This window comes from Hippocampus zosterae, chromosome 15 (genome assembly GCF_025434085.1).
Source record: "Hippocampus zosterae strain Florida chromosome 15, ASM2543408v3, whole genome shotgun sequence".
Taxonomy (NCBI): Eukaryota; Metazoa; Chordata; class Actinopteri; order Syngnathiformes; family Syngnathidae; genus Hippocampus; species Hippocampus zosterae.
Window position 1 is genome coordinate 1,154,012 of NC_067465.1, and position 13,394 is coordinate 1,167,405.

General features: G+C 45.8%; 1 protein-coding gene across 4 annotated transcripts in view; it reads right to left on the reverse strand.

Annotated features, from left to right (window-relative positions):
* Nucleotides 1–681: 681 nt before the first annotated feature.
* The window catches only part of LOC127616133 (rho GTPase-activating protein 29-like), a 36,115-nt gene continuing 23,402 nt past the window's right edge, over nt 682–13,394 (reverse strand). For all 4 annotated transcript variants that reach the window (XM_052087559.1, XM_052087562.1, XM_052087560.1 and 1 more), the window contains 19 exons: nt 13,155–13,251; nt 12,262–12,334; nt 11,977–12,037; nt 11,239–11,388; nt 10,775–10,839; nt 10,575–10,685; nt 10,393–10,473; nt 10,150–10,317; nt 9,935–10,072; nt 8,904–9,091; nt 6,960–7,129; nt 6,734–6,871; nt 6,443–6,541; nt 5,425–5,588; nt 5,160–5,348; nt 4,412–4,549; nt 3,242–3,465; nt 2,257–2,569; nt 682–2,096 (listed from right to left, as the gene is read on the reverse strand). In XM_052087559.1, the coding sequence (XP_051943519.1) occupies nt 1,182–2,096; nt 2,257–2,569; nt 3,242–3,465; nt 4,412–4,549; nt 5,160–5,348; nt 5,425–5,588; nt 6,443–6,541; nt 6,734–6,871; nt 6,960–7,129; nt 8,904–9,091; nt 9,935–10,072; nt 10,150–10,317; nt 10,393–10,473; nt 10,575–10,685; nt 10,775–10,839; nt 11,239–11,388; nt 11,977–12,037; nt 12,262–12,334; nt 13,155–13,251 (3,482 nt within the window). In that variant the 3' untranslated portion in view covers nt 682–1,181. The remainder of the gene's footprint in view (nt 2,097–2,256; nt 2,570–3,241; nt 3,466–4,411; nt 4,550–5,159; nt 5,349–5,424; nt 5,589–6,442; nt 6,542–6,733; nt 6,872–6,959; nt 7,130–8,903; nt 9,092–9,934; nt 10,073–10,149; nt 10,318–10,392; nt 10,474–10,574; nt 10,686–10,774; nt 10,840–11,238; nt 11,389–11,976; nt 12,038–12,261; nt 12,335–13,154; nt 13,252–13,394) is intronic.

Below are 13,394 nucleotides of genomic sequence, written 5' to 3' on the forward strand. Positions count from 1 at the left end.
CAAAAACTATTTTTATGGAAATTATTGGGTTTCTTCTCTTTGTCCTTGAAATCCAATTCATCGACACAAACCCTTCAAAGGTGTGATAAGAGTAGAATATGAAAAAAGTAGTTCAATTATTAAGTACTGTACTTGTATTTTATTAAAGATACACATCTCATCTTTATCGAGCCAAGAGATTTCTTAGAACCTTCCTCCACTTCTCTTTTTTTCCCTCTAGAATTAAAAAACACACACAAAGAAACCCTCAATAAATACAATTTGACAACTTGTTCTTCAAAAACAAAAAACAAATTGAACTTTGGGAAAATATTTTTTTTTTCAAGAAAATACTTTTTTCTCTCAAGCGTTTGTTTTGAAAAATATCCATTTCATTCCAAATACTGTCTTATATTTTTGAAAAAGTAAACAAATATAAAACTAACATCCCTACGGTTGTACGTTTTGCTGCAGAATAGAGATTTGTTCTTGAAAAAAAAAAACATTCTTCTCCAACAATAGTTGTTCTTCCCTCTGAAAAATAAAAATTGGACGCACAATTTTGATGGCAATAAATATTAATAAACCTTCAAATATACAATTTTCATGAAATAGGGGAATTGGGGGTGGGTCGGAGGGGGGAATACACCGCCCCAGAAAATAATAAATGGTTAGAAAACTGTTTGCAATATTGGCCACTCATTCATTATCCATTCCTTTATTTTCTCAGAAAAAATATTTGCTTTTTTTTTATGATGAAAAAACGAATGTCAAATCATTGAACTTCTTTTTCACAAATACATTTTTTTCCATCGACAAACAGAATGACATTTCTTCTGAAAAAAAATACACACACAAAAATGAACCCATTTTTTTTCCTCCCAAAAATACAAAAGGATAAATTTCTTGCCCAAAATTTGAAATTGATTTTTTTCCTCTCTCTTTCTCTCTCTTTAAAAAAATGGAAGCAGTTTTTCTTTTCCGTGTGGCCCATCCACTCTTTGTAAGAAAACAACGCGACACCATTTAAAGGGCTACAAACACATTTAGCTTAAACGTTCCGAGTATAAAAGCTGCTTAAGTGCATTGCAGGATGCCAGCAAAACTTGGGGGGGGGGGGGGGGGACACAAAGAAGGAATAAAAGTGAAGTTTGGGGAATATATTAGCACTCGGGCCGCTTTTGACGGCAGGATCAAACTTCTCAGACAAAATGGGCCTCCCTGTGCTCCAGTTCCTGGAGCCGCCGAGATCGCAGTCTTTGGTAGATGGCCTTGGTCTCGCCGGGGTCCGGGTCGTCTGGGCTGCCGGGGGGCGGCGACTGCGGGGGGGACAGGGAAGCCGCCCCGGCGTCGATGGCGCTGTCGGTGGAGTCCTGCGTCTGGAGGCGGCCGCGCGGCGGGCTGGGGGGCGCGGTGGGGGCGGCGGTAGCGGTCCGGTTGGGGAGCGTCCCGGCCCTGCCGACGGGGGGCTTGTAGAAAGTCCCCGGCGGGGGCTGCAGAGTCCTCGGGGGTCTGAGCGTCAACAATGAGCCGGACGACGGCCGCTCGTCCCGCTCGGACGTCCAGGCGGGTTTGACGGACACGGCGTAGGGGTTGTTGGGGAACACGGTGCTGACGGTGCCGGCGGGGGCCGGCACGGCGGCGGCGGCGCTGGCGGCGGGCAGCTTAGCCACGATCATGGCGGTCCTGGGTGTGACGTCGTAATGTCTGTATTTCCTGTCCCACGTCCGCCGCTGCATGGCCCGAGTGTCGATAAATGGCGTGATGTAGTACGCGCTGACCCGCGACGAGCCGGCGCGAGCTTCTGCCGGCTCCTCTCCCGCCGTTTCCTTCGGCGGGTCGGCGGACTCCGCAGTCGCGGGGAGGCTGATGGGTCGGGACGAGGATCGGGCGCGATGGGCTCGGAGCTGCACCATCGACGCCAGGGTGGCCGACGCGGTCGCGGGGTCGGCGCGGTCCAAAGCTGGCCCGGACCGCCGCGGGCCCGCTACCTCATCCACACCGTTGACGCCGTCCGAGGAGTCCGTCCGGTCGGTTCCCGGCTGGACCTCCTGGACCTCGTCCAGGATGTGCGAGGATGGGATGACGGAGGAGAACCTCTTGTACACTTTGGCGCTCTGCACGGGGGGGTAGAAACTGAAACTCAGCTGATTTGGCGAATGCTCACACGGTCACAGTTGTCACGCTACTAGCTTGAGAAAGCGCTCCTGAAAAGTCACGTTTCTGCAGCTTCCACCTGAGGTGAGCAAAACACATTTTCCGAAACGGAAGCCGTACCTCTTTAATGTCCGTCAGAGAGGCAGAATGTCTGCTGAGGCGCTGCAGCTTTTCCTGGGGTGTGAGGACAGGCGACGTCTGGCTGGCGGCGGCGGCGGCGGCGGCGGCATCCGACTCGCTCGACGGCGGGGCGTCAAAGACCAGCGGAAAGTGTCGCACCAGCAGCTCCACCATGAGGGCCTGGTACGGGTAGTCCACCAGGGAGGACAGGGACACCTCGGCCTCCGCCTGCCGCGGCTTCACCAGCGTGGGGCCGAAGATGATGCCCAGGTTGCTCGCCGTCATCTTGTTCTCTTCTGCCTGTTCTGCCACTCTGCGCAAGACCGACCGACCGCGTGATATTAGCAGAAAGTTGACACTTTTTCTCCTGGATGAAAAGTAACTATATTACAAGAAAAATTGGCATGTTTAGAACAAAAGGAATATTACCAAATTCATTTTTTTGGGTGTGTGCTTTATGTTTTGCTGTTAAAATTTTTTCTCATTTGTGAAGGAAACAAAATGTGTGTGTGTGTGTGTGTGAGGGGGGGTTCATTACATTACACAAATAAATTGTATCTAAAAAAATAAAAAATAAAAGTTGTAATACAATGAGAATTTGTCATTAGGAAAAAAAGATGAAAGACTAAATGCATAGTTAAGACTTTTTTTTAAAAAAACAACATGACAATAAATTTTACTTATTTTGAAGACATTTTTTTCAATTTTCAAACGTTTGTTTTTTTCAAGTCAGTATCAAGTATTATTTTCCAAAAAAGACAAAAAAAAAAGCTTTACTTACTATATTACACCAACAAGTTAATTGTAATAGAACAGCACTAAAATCTGATGACATTTTAAGTGCATTTGCAGAAAAGGTCTGAATATTGTCTGGAATTATGAGACAAGAAAAACTTGCAATATTGCGACAATAAAATCTAACTTGGATGCTTTGTGCTTTGGAGGGCGAACAAACCGAGTCATTTGACATTTGAGGCGAGGCTACCTGTTGAGGTGCGCCACGAGGAAATGTAGCGTGCGGTAGTTAGCGGCGGGCAGCTGGCGGAGCAAGTCCCGGATGCGGAGGACCACACGGTTGAGGCGGACGGCGGCCCCGCCGGGCTTGTCGGTCTCTCTCTCCTGGGCCTTCTCCACCACCACTCGCTGGTACTCTTTGGCTAAGCCGATGAAGTCGTTGTAGTAGCGGTACAGGATCAGCGGCTCCGGTAACTGCGCACGCACAAAGAAAAAGCCACACGAGGCGGCTCAGCGAACCGCGTTGACGTTCAATGCGGCGTCGGTGGGAAGTATCCATGAAAACAAAACAACAGAGGTCACCTGTATTGACTTTTCCAAGCTAAGACAGATTTCTTCCATGAGGAGACATGAGGAAAGCAGCAGGGGAGGGGGGGGGGGGGGGGGCGGAGAGGTGGGGTAGTTTCAATAGTAGGATGATAAAATGCTTTGGATTTACAAGAATGGCATCGTCTGTTCTTTTAGAATTTGTTCAAGTAAAAAACAAGTAATCGTTTCTCAAGGTGAAAAGCTAAATTGTCTCAAACAGAATTATGGTCCAAATAAAAACATTCACGTCATGAGAAAAAGTGATTTTCTCTTGATGATACTTTCTCTAGCTCAAAATATATATTTTTTCTATTTTTACATTTTGGTTCCATTCTTCCAAAGTACGAAAATGCAAATTACAGGGAAATGTGTCTTTGAAGGGAGGGTGGGGGTAGTTTTATTTCTTCAAGTTAAAGTTTTTTTTTAATATTTTACAGTAAAATCTCATATCACCAAAAATCCGGATACAGTATAATGGCAAAACGTATTTCCTCAGGATACAAATTAGCATTTCATTCAACAAATGTCTAAAAAACCAACAACAACAAAACCTAGTATAGTTCCAAGTCAAATTGTAGGAAAAAAAATCTATATGTATTGTAAAATGACTATTTTTAGCATCTCACTTTTTCTCCGGCGGTTTCCATTTTCAAGATAGCCTTCAGAAACATTTGTATTGTCAGGATAAAATTCTAGTAGTGTCACAATGGAAAAAAACAAAACAAAACGTCATGTGGCGTGGCAGGCAGACCAAAGCGCTTCATATCGTCCAATCAGATTGCTTGCTCCAAGCCATTTGGGAACTTGCCTCCGATTGTGTGGCCTCCCTCACCTGTCTCAGGTAGAGCTTGAGCACGTTGCTGATGTCGTGCGGCGACAGCTCCGACAGCTCCACCAAGTCTTTGCCGTTCTCAAAGGCCTGGCACAGCTTCTCCACGCGGGACTTGGCGCCATTCATGCGGTAAATGCCCTACCCAAAAGACAACCTGGTCAATTGTTTCGGAATATTTTCGATATACAAACAAGTGGTCTTGAGTTACAACCAAAGATTTGAGTTATGAGCGCTCGCTACGGTGGCAGGGAACTTCACAACAAGCGGCAGTTTGACGGTGATTAAGTGCTTGCTTTGAAAAGCTCATTCCTACTTCCGGTTGAAGTTTCCTGTCAAACGTAACATCAAGAATTGCATGATGTGTATTTATTTTAATTTTTTCCTGCCCCTATGTCCTGCATAGGTACTAAACAGTGTACTCCTTTTATTGTATCTCATTACGGCCACCGTATGATATAAACACTTGATTCGGAATTGTATTTTAAAAAATTAAGCGTTTGTACTGCCTCCTTGTGGCCACGGCGTGCATACCAGGAGGAGCCTCACTGAAGTACGGCACGAAATCATGACGTTCAAACTTCAATTCTTGACATTCCATTTCTTTATTTCATTCCTTTTCATAAAGTACAATTCCGCAGCTTGCTCGAGTTCTCATCGAAGCACACGTGAACAACAACACGACCGTCACGAGACGTGACTGTGCCACCCGGGCTATTTTTAAAACTGAATGGTTATGGTTTCGTCCCACCTTAATGTTGAGAGCGCGGCTTTCGATTTCAGAGGTGCACTTCTTGATGATGAAGGGGATCCCGTCTGCGCTGTTTTTGGACGCCTGGGCGAAGTTGATGCCGAAGAGCTGCAGCTTGCCCTGCAGCTTCTTATGGCCGCACTGGATGGCCAGCGTCTCCAGACATTTCTTGTGGCAGGCTAGCGAACACTGGAGGAACAAGGGGGGGGGGGGGGATTTGAGGCAGGTTCTTTCGATGAAGACGGCGCGGGGGCCCGTACGTTACCTCCTCGCACTCGGCTCCGTGGAAGACCACCAGGCTATCGCATTCGCGGCACTTGGACGGCGCTCGGAGCTTCCTGAGTTTGTGCGTCTGCGCCGCTTTGGACATCTGAGCGTTCCGGAAGGGCCCGGGAGAGCTGGCCGTCTCCGTCACCATCTCGGCCAGACCTGAATAGAAGGGAGGAGGACGTTCATTCTGACGATGGGGAGTTGAGGGCAGATAGAGGAAGTCCAGTTGAGCCAAAAATAAGAGGACTCTCAGATGAAAGGGGGGAAGGGGGGGGGGGGGCTGGCCTAAAATAACGGCCGTAGTCATTTCTCTTGATTTTATTCAGAAAACACGAAAAACTCAAAGAAAAGTTATTTCCTTGGTAGAAGTGAATGATCTTTTTAACTAAGGATGTGGACGATTTTAGCAGACGTGATCCGAGATGTTTTTTTTAATAAATAAATTTCTGTTCACGTTGTTTTTGTACATGTTGTTTTGTCGAGATGCATTTGACATTTTTTTCTAAAGTCAGAGGTGTTTTATTTTGAAAAAAATGTGTGTAATATTGTGAGAAAAGCTTGTATCTTTTTTCCAGGATAAGGTTCTACTTATAAAATATGTGTCAATTCTATTATCATAGAGGTGTACATTTTTTTTTTTTTTTCGAAAGCTGACCATCATGGGAAGTACAACGAACTTGACTCAGAGACAAAAGAATACCAAGAATGTGATGTGAGCGGGGAGTGACTCATTTGTCAAGGTTCCTGAGGGTGAGGCTAACTCTGAGACACTTTTAGTGCATTTCCGGTATGCAACTAGGAACTTTTGGATCTTCATTGTCCATTGGCAACCAAGTGTTAACATTTAGTTCTTTAGCCATTTTTTGGGGGGTGGGGGCGCAAAAAAAAAAAAAGGTGGGGACAGCACTGACAAAAAGTCCGGCAAATGTTCTTGGCTGTTCTTTTGGAACTTAGCACTTAGCACATCACTTGAAAGAATACATTGTATTATTTATGAGGTGGGTGGGTCATACCATTGTCCAAAGGTGAGAGGGGTTCTCTCTCATCCAGGTCGTCAGCAGAAGACATGGTGCCAGTGGAGGGAGTTCTGGGCAGACGTCGCTTGAAATCACCTACGTTGACACATTTTAAACACGACTGTGAATCGTGTCTCACGATACGTCGCTTGACATACAGCAGATGGCTGATGTTCAACTCAAGGCCCGGGGGCCAGATCTGGCCCGCCGCGAAAGCAAATCAAACACGTCAACAAATATTGCTAAATTATGCACTGTGGCCTTCTTGACCCCCTTTTCTATTCATACCTGGACTGGCAGAAGGGGAGTCCATAGACCTGGACTCACTGCTGCCCCCCGCACTCTCCGAGTCACTGCACATCCCGCCTTGGCTACCCGGACTTCCGGAGGTCCAGGCTCGGCTCGGCGGCGCCTGGTTCCTCGACTCTGCGGGAACAGGAAGCGCCGTTAGTCCCGACGGCGGCGCGTCACGGGGAAACGGACGCCGCTCCTGCGCCGTTTTGTAGACGATGACCTGGAATGTCAGTGCTGCTGTTGGAGCGGCGCGCGGCGATCCCCGGCCGGCGGTGCAGGGGGCTGTCCACCTCGTCGCCGCTGAGAACGTCGCAGGAGGTGAGGGAGGCCTGGGACAGGTTGCCGTGGGAGGAGTGGCTGCTGCCCACCGACCGCTTGGCAAACACAAACCTGCAGGACAGACCAGTCAATTACAGGGCACAAATAGTCACACCCCCTTTCACACTCTCATCTATGGACGAATTATATCTTATAGACCCAAAGACAGTTAAAGCTAGTAAGACAGAAGCCCCCCCTTTTTTTTTTTAATTTGTGTTTGAACATCAGAGAGAGCATTAGATGGTAATGTTGCTTTTGATGAGGGTTTGCCACACACGTTACATAAAAGAGGAACATCCATTCAACATGCGACGACGCATGCCAGGTTTGTCCTCGCTTTCATCTCCAAGTCATTTCACAGCTAAACTTGAGAGCTCCGAAGCCTCTCTGCTCAAATGTAAACACTTTAGAAGCCTTTTGGGAGATGGATGGGGTTTTTTTTCCAAGCGTGGGAAAGGAAAGAAAAACAGGCAGGCCCTTTTAATCTCTTTTTCATTCAAAAAAAAAAAAAAAAAAAAAACCATCAATAAAAAGGCAATGTATGATCGATGCATATTTTTAAAGAAAAAAAAATCAAAAAAGAATAAGAAATAAAAATAAGAAAACATACGGCCCCAAATTTTGTGAGTTTAAAAAACACAAATTGTGAAAATATATTTTCATTATATTTTGATAAAAAGAAAAAAATATCCCAGACTTTCTAAGTTGTTTTTTTTTCATATTCTTATTTTGTAAGGTTATTTATGAAAACCTCAGAAGTTTTAAATTCTCAAAACTTTTGTCAGTTATTCTTTTGAAGAAATAGTATTACTACTACACACACAATAACAGCAAGTGTTTAAGCGCTCCGTAAACAAAGCTGATGTGAGCTCAAATGAACAACTCGAACGTGGAGATGCTCAAAAAACAACAAAAACCGAGTTGTACTTTGAAACAAATGAAGACAAAAGATACTTTGTATGATATGGATTCTATAGATGCTATGGTGTTTGAATTTTGGGGGTTAAAAAACAGCACCTACTCCCCATAGAGACGATTGACGCAATAGCCATTTGGGGATAAAATGCCAAAAACCAAAGGAAGTTAATTACATGTCATAATAGTAAAAACCATCATCATCATCCAACCCTTTTAAACCCCCAAAAACTCGACACGCATTTCCACACGTTACAAGCGTGGAACTGTGTGTGTAAACCCGGGTGAATGTAATGTTTCCCTACGGGTAGCGTGTATGTGGGAAGCAGTGTGTTTGGATGGAAATGCAGGAGGCAAAGTCTCACACTCGCAATCTGCCCGCTTGCATTCAAGCCTGCGCCACAGATATTTCCTGAGAGGAAGGCCAACGCACATTCACATTCTCTCGCTCTTCCTCCCGGTCTGACTCACTGTGACTCTTCTGAACACAGAATTCAAGAACAACCCCACCACACGGATGACACGCTCACTAAAAGCGCTACACCAAAAGTGTCCTTTAATTTGTACAATTTTCTCATTTCCCAACCTGAAAAAAGCTTAAAAAAAGAACTCAAAAGTGCTTTCATTTGTCCTATCTTCTTTTTTGTTATAGGAATGCTTGGAAAGGTCCCAAAATTGGTTTAGTTTGTTATATAGCAAACACAAATATCGGCAAGGGGAGAAAAGCTTATTTACTCGCATGCAGACGTGCGAGGCATTTTCATAATATTATCATAAAGACGAAGGACTGTTAAATATTGCGCAGGGAAATCATAAGCATGAGTCTCCACCCTTAAAAAAAAAAATTTAAAAATCATCTGAGCCCCTCTGTAGGTGCTGCTGTTTTGGTTACCAACAGTGTCTATGAACGGAGGTAGTTCCGGTTCCATACCTGGCACCGTCTGAAGAAACCGAGTCAGAGTGCACACGGTCTCTGGGCAGATGTCGCGGCAGGCGGCGCACAAACTCAGAGTAGCATTCGCCGGGCTCGTACAGCTTGGCGCCGTCACTCAGTGCCTGGAGGTGGGCGGGAAGCAACGCCATCTGCGCGTGTTGCATCTGGAACCAATTGACTGTCACCTGGAAGCAGGAAGGGTGGGTGGGCCACGATGAGAGAATAAAATCAACAAGAGCATAAAGGCACATTTGATTAGGTACATCATGTTATCAGAGACCCGACTTCTACTTTGAACCATTTTAGGCATCCTCAGTTTGGAGTGAGACATGTCATCGAAATATCATATGAGAATGGGTATTTGTTATCTGTTATTTGAGCCCCCCCCCCCAAAAAAAAGCTAAACGAAATGAATAAAAATATTAATGAATAATTGCAATGTAAGTACAATTGAATTCTGAAATAGAGACGTCAAATCTGAAATTTTAAAAAAAAATGAAATAGAAAAGGTTAACATAAAAAAATAATTGGAAAATTTAAAAATGATGAACAATTTAAATAAAATAAATCACAAAAGCGGGCGGCCCGGTAGCCAAGTGGTTAGCACGTCGGCTTCACAGTGCAGAGGTACCGGGTTCGATTCCAGCTCCGGCCTCCCTGTGTGGAGTTTGCATGTTCTCCCCGGGCCTGCGTGGGTTTTCTCCGGGTGCTCCGGTTTCGTCCCACATTCCAGAAACATGCGTGGCACGATAACTTTCGATAAAATGTCCAAAAAAAAACCTCCAAAATAAGTAAAGTGAAAAGAAAATGTTTTAAAAGGGAAAAGGAAAAACTGAAAAACAGAAATGAAAAATGAAATGAAACAAAGGAACAAAATAAAATTTAAAACATGACATTTGAAAATAAAACCAAAAACCCAAACAGAAACTCAATGACATCGTACCTATGGGCCATAGTCAGTCTATACACAAATGTCCACTATAGTAAAAAAAGCAAAAACAAACCGCCAACAATCAAACGTGTCCTACCGCCTTGAGCGTGAGGTCGCACTGGAAGACGGTCTCTCTGATCTGGGTGAGGATGGTGCGTTTGACATTGGACAGGTCCATCCTCCTGACGCCCGCGTCAGCCATGCTGTTCTGGTATTGTTCCTGTGCCTCCTCAGCCTAATGCCGCAATAGCGTCAAGAGTTATACAAAAAGGAGCGACCATGGTCACGGTGCCCGGCGTTCAGCGAGCGTACCCTCTGCAGGGCCTCCTCCAGCAACTTCCTGTTCCTCTCTAGCTGCTTATTGACGGCGCCGGGCTGCTCCTCCACCGAGCGGCTGGTGGACGAGCGGACCTTCTGATACTCTTCTTGCCTCTGGGCCTTCAGCGCCCGAGCCTTTCGCAGGCTCACGTCTGCCTCGTGCTGGAATAGAACACAAACAGACAATGTAAAACGCTTTCTTCTTGTATTTTTTTAATACATCAGAGTGCTATTCACCATTTTTTTCTGCTCCTTCTGCCACTGCTCCTTGAGGTCTTTCCTCAGTTTGTCCAGTTCATTCTTACGGCCCAGGAGAGGCTAACAAGGGGGTAGAAAAAAGGCCAAAGTCAATGTTGCGCTCACGCAAATGTTCACCAAACGTTCCGTCACAAAATCTGTGTATTCGTATATTGCCCAACCTGGATGAATTTATTGGTCTGCAAGGCCATGGCGGTTTGCAGAAGAAGTTGGTTATATTCCACATCGTTCTTGAAGGTGGAATTGTAGACGTCACTAAAGGGCATGTATTCCTGCGCGATTGGTAAACGCGTTAAATCCATCCACTCAGCAAAACATGATGATTCATCAAGAAGGTGCGTGCAATATAAAATGAAACAACCTGCTGCGTCACCAGCGACTTGGCCGACTCGGCCAGTTTGGCGTAGCTCTTAGCACACTCCGCATCTAGAAGACAAAAGGATCGTACATGTCAGTTCAGACAGTTTTCGCATGAAATTCAACAGCAAGATCGCACATCAGGCGGCACGGCGTAGGCCGCTTGGCTTGTCCGCCTCACGGTGCAGAGGTGCGGGGTTCGATTCCGACTTCCTCTCTGTCCAGCGTGGAGTTTGAATGTTCTCCCCCGTGCCTGCGTGGGTTTTCTCCGGGTACTCCCGTTTCCTCCCGTATTCCAAAAACATGCAGGCTCGCTCGACTGAACGCTCTGAATTGTCCCGAGGTGTGAGTGAGTGTGAACACGAATGGTTGTTCGTCTGTGTGTGCCCCGTGATTGGCTGGGAACCAGTTCAGCAGGAACAGGATCCAGGGTGGCCAAAGGTGTGATGTGTATGGAGCAGGCCTCACCCATGGTCACCCTTTTATCCATCCAGGCCAGCAGGTCTTTAATATACTTGGACCAGGCTTTGGCGTAGAGCAGGGCTGACTCCACCCCGCTATCATGCTTCAGCAGTATCAGGTCCACCTCCTCCTCGCGGGAAAGAGGAACGTCTGGGCCTGAAGGGGGAAGATGACGTATTTTTTTACACAAACCAAAACAAATCCAAAGTGCTTCCAAAGAAAGAGCGACCGACTTGCTTGGATGTGATCAGGACTTTTTGCCATTTAATTAAAAAAAATGGCAGATCTTGGCCCAGGTAGACGCCAACTCATACCCGGATACTTTTCCACATGACATCCCATTGAAAAAATGCCAAGATAGAGACGCGAAAACAGAAAAGGACATTGCCACGAGGAAGCGGATAAATGACAAGGCAGGAGGATGTGAAAATGCTGGCATATTCTAAAAAAGACAATAGCCCCCCCCCCACCACCACACCTCACTTCTACTCTGAGCCCATGTGTTTCCCATCCAACTCGGGCCTATCCTGAAGAGGCCTCGGAATGTCAGACATTCGGGCCAGCAGGGAAAACGTGTGGTCCAGCAGAAATAACAGGGCGGGTCTCCGCCTCAGGCATTCCTAAATCACGCCGGGAGCTCGTAAGTTGACAACGTCGGCCTGCCCTCGGCAAACACGCCGTAAACATGTCGTTCCGCAGCCAATCCCACGCCCCTTGAACGATGGAACGCCGACGCCCACTCACCGGCGAGGTCGTTCTTCTCTGCCGCGTAGTCCTCGGGATCCGCAGCGAGGTTGTCGAAAGACTGCGAAAAAAGGGGGGGCGAGGGGTGGGGGGGGACACACGATTTCACGTGACAAGAAGGCAAAGGCAGACAGACATGCAATTAAGAAGCAGCTGTGCTCTCGACCCCCAAATTAAGAGTTTGTCTTTGAGGCTTTTTGAGTTGCTGGGAACAAAGCTTTCAACAAAAACAACAAGTGAAAGGGAGGAGAAAAAAAAGAAGGAGGGGGAAAAAAAGTGCTTTACCCTGCTTCTTCTGGTCTGGGGGGTCCCCAACCCTGAGCCATTGTCCACATCTCCCATAAGGAAGTCAGAAACTCTGAAGCACATGCACAAAACCCCCCCCCCCCCAAAAAAACAGTTTAGCATTAATAAGGATAAAAAACAACTTCTCTTACTCTTAAGAGCGAGTATCAGCTTTCAACCACACTAATATGATAAAGCAGCTTAACAACACACAGCTGTTTGAGTGAATAAATTGATTACCTGAGCTTATCATAGGTTAGCCTTTAGCATCAAAACAAATTCGATTGAATAGCTTAAAATAACGGCGTCTAAGTCAAAGTGACGCTTCAACGGCTTGAACAAAAGGCGCATGCTATGATTAGCGTGGCCTGATTTTATATTTCAGCATCTCCAACATTCATGGACCAGACTGAGATTGCGCTAGCGCTAGCCTTAGCACCAACATCAGTTCCTTAACTTGTAAAAAAGTGCTCATACCAATTTTGAGGCACACAGGTGTGATGAAACAATTGCCATTTAGTTATCTTCCATTTTTAAAACTAATCAATTTAGCCCGTAAATGGATCTGTTTTGCTTAGCTTGCGACCATTTTGCTTCAAATTTTGTTAAAATCCTGGTAACGCTATACCGCTTTGCGTTAAGACATAGATTGATGGAAACGTGCTCTGTGGTCTGACAAATTCATATTACAAATTGTTTTTGGAATTTGTGGACCTTGTGTCATTGTATTCGTTTTTTATTGACCGCTATGTTGATCCCATCATCATTGGAATTGGGTTTGTACTTGACTGTGAACTCACCAGGGAGGAATTTTGCCATCTTTAGTTGATACTTCAACGTCTCTTGTCATTATCTTCAGAAGGAATAAAAAGTTCAAACAGTATAACACTCACACATTGCCGAATGTGAACGCCAAGGTGTCGATGGACGCATGAATCTCGCCAAACGTTCCGTCTCGGTTTTCTGATCTGACGTCGTCAAAGTTGATGCCTGTGGAGAGAAAGAAAAGTAAATATCACTGACGTGGTCGTGTGAGCGTGTTGAATTCAGACGCGATTATTCCCAAAAAGCTTCAGGTTTCCTTCCAGAGATTGGACTAAGTCCTAAGTGTCTAATCTTAAGCTTCAAGTTTC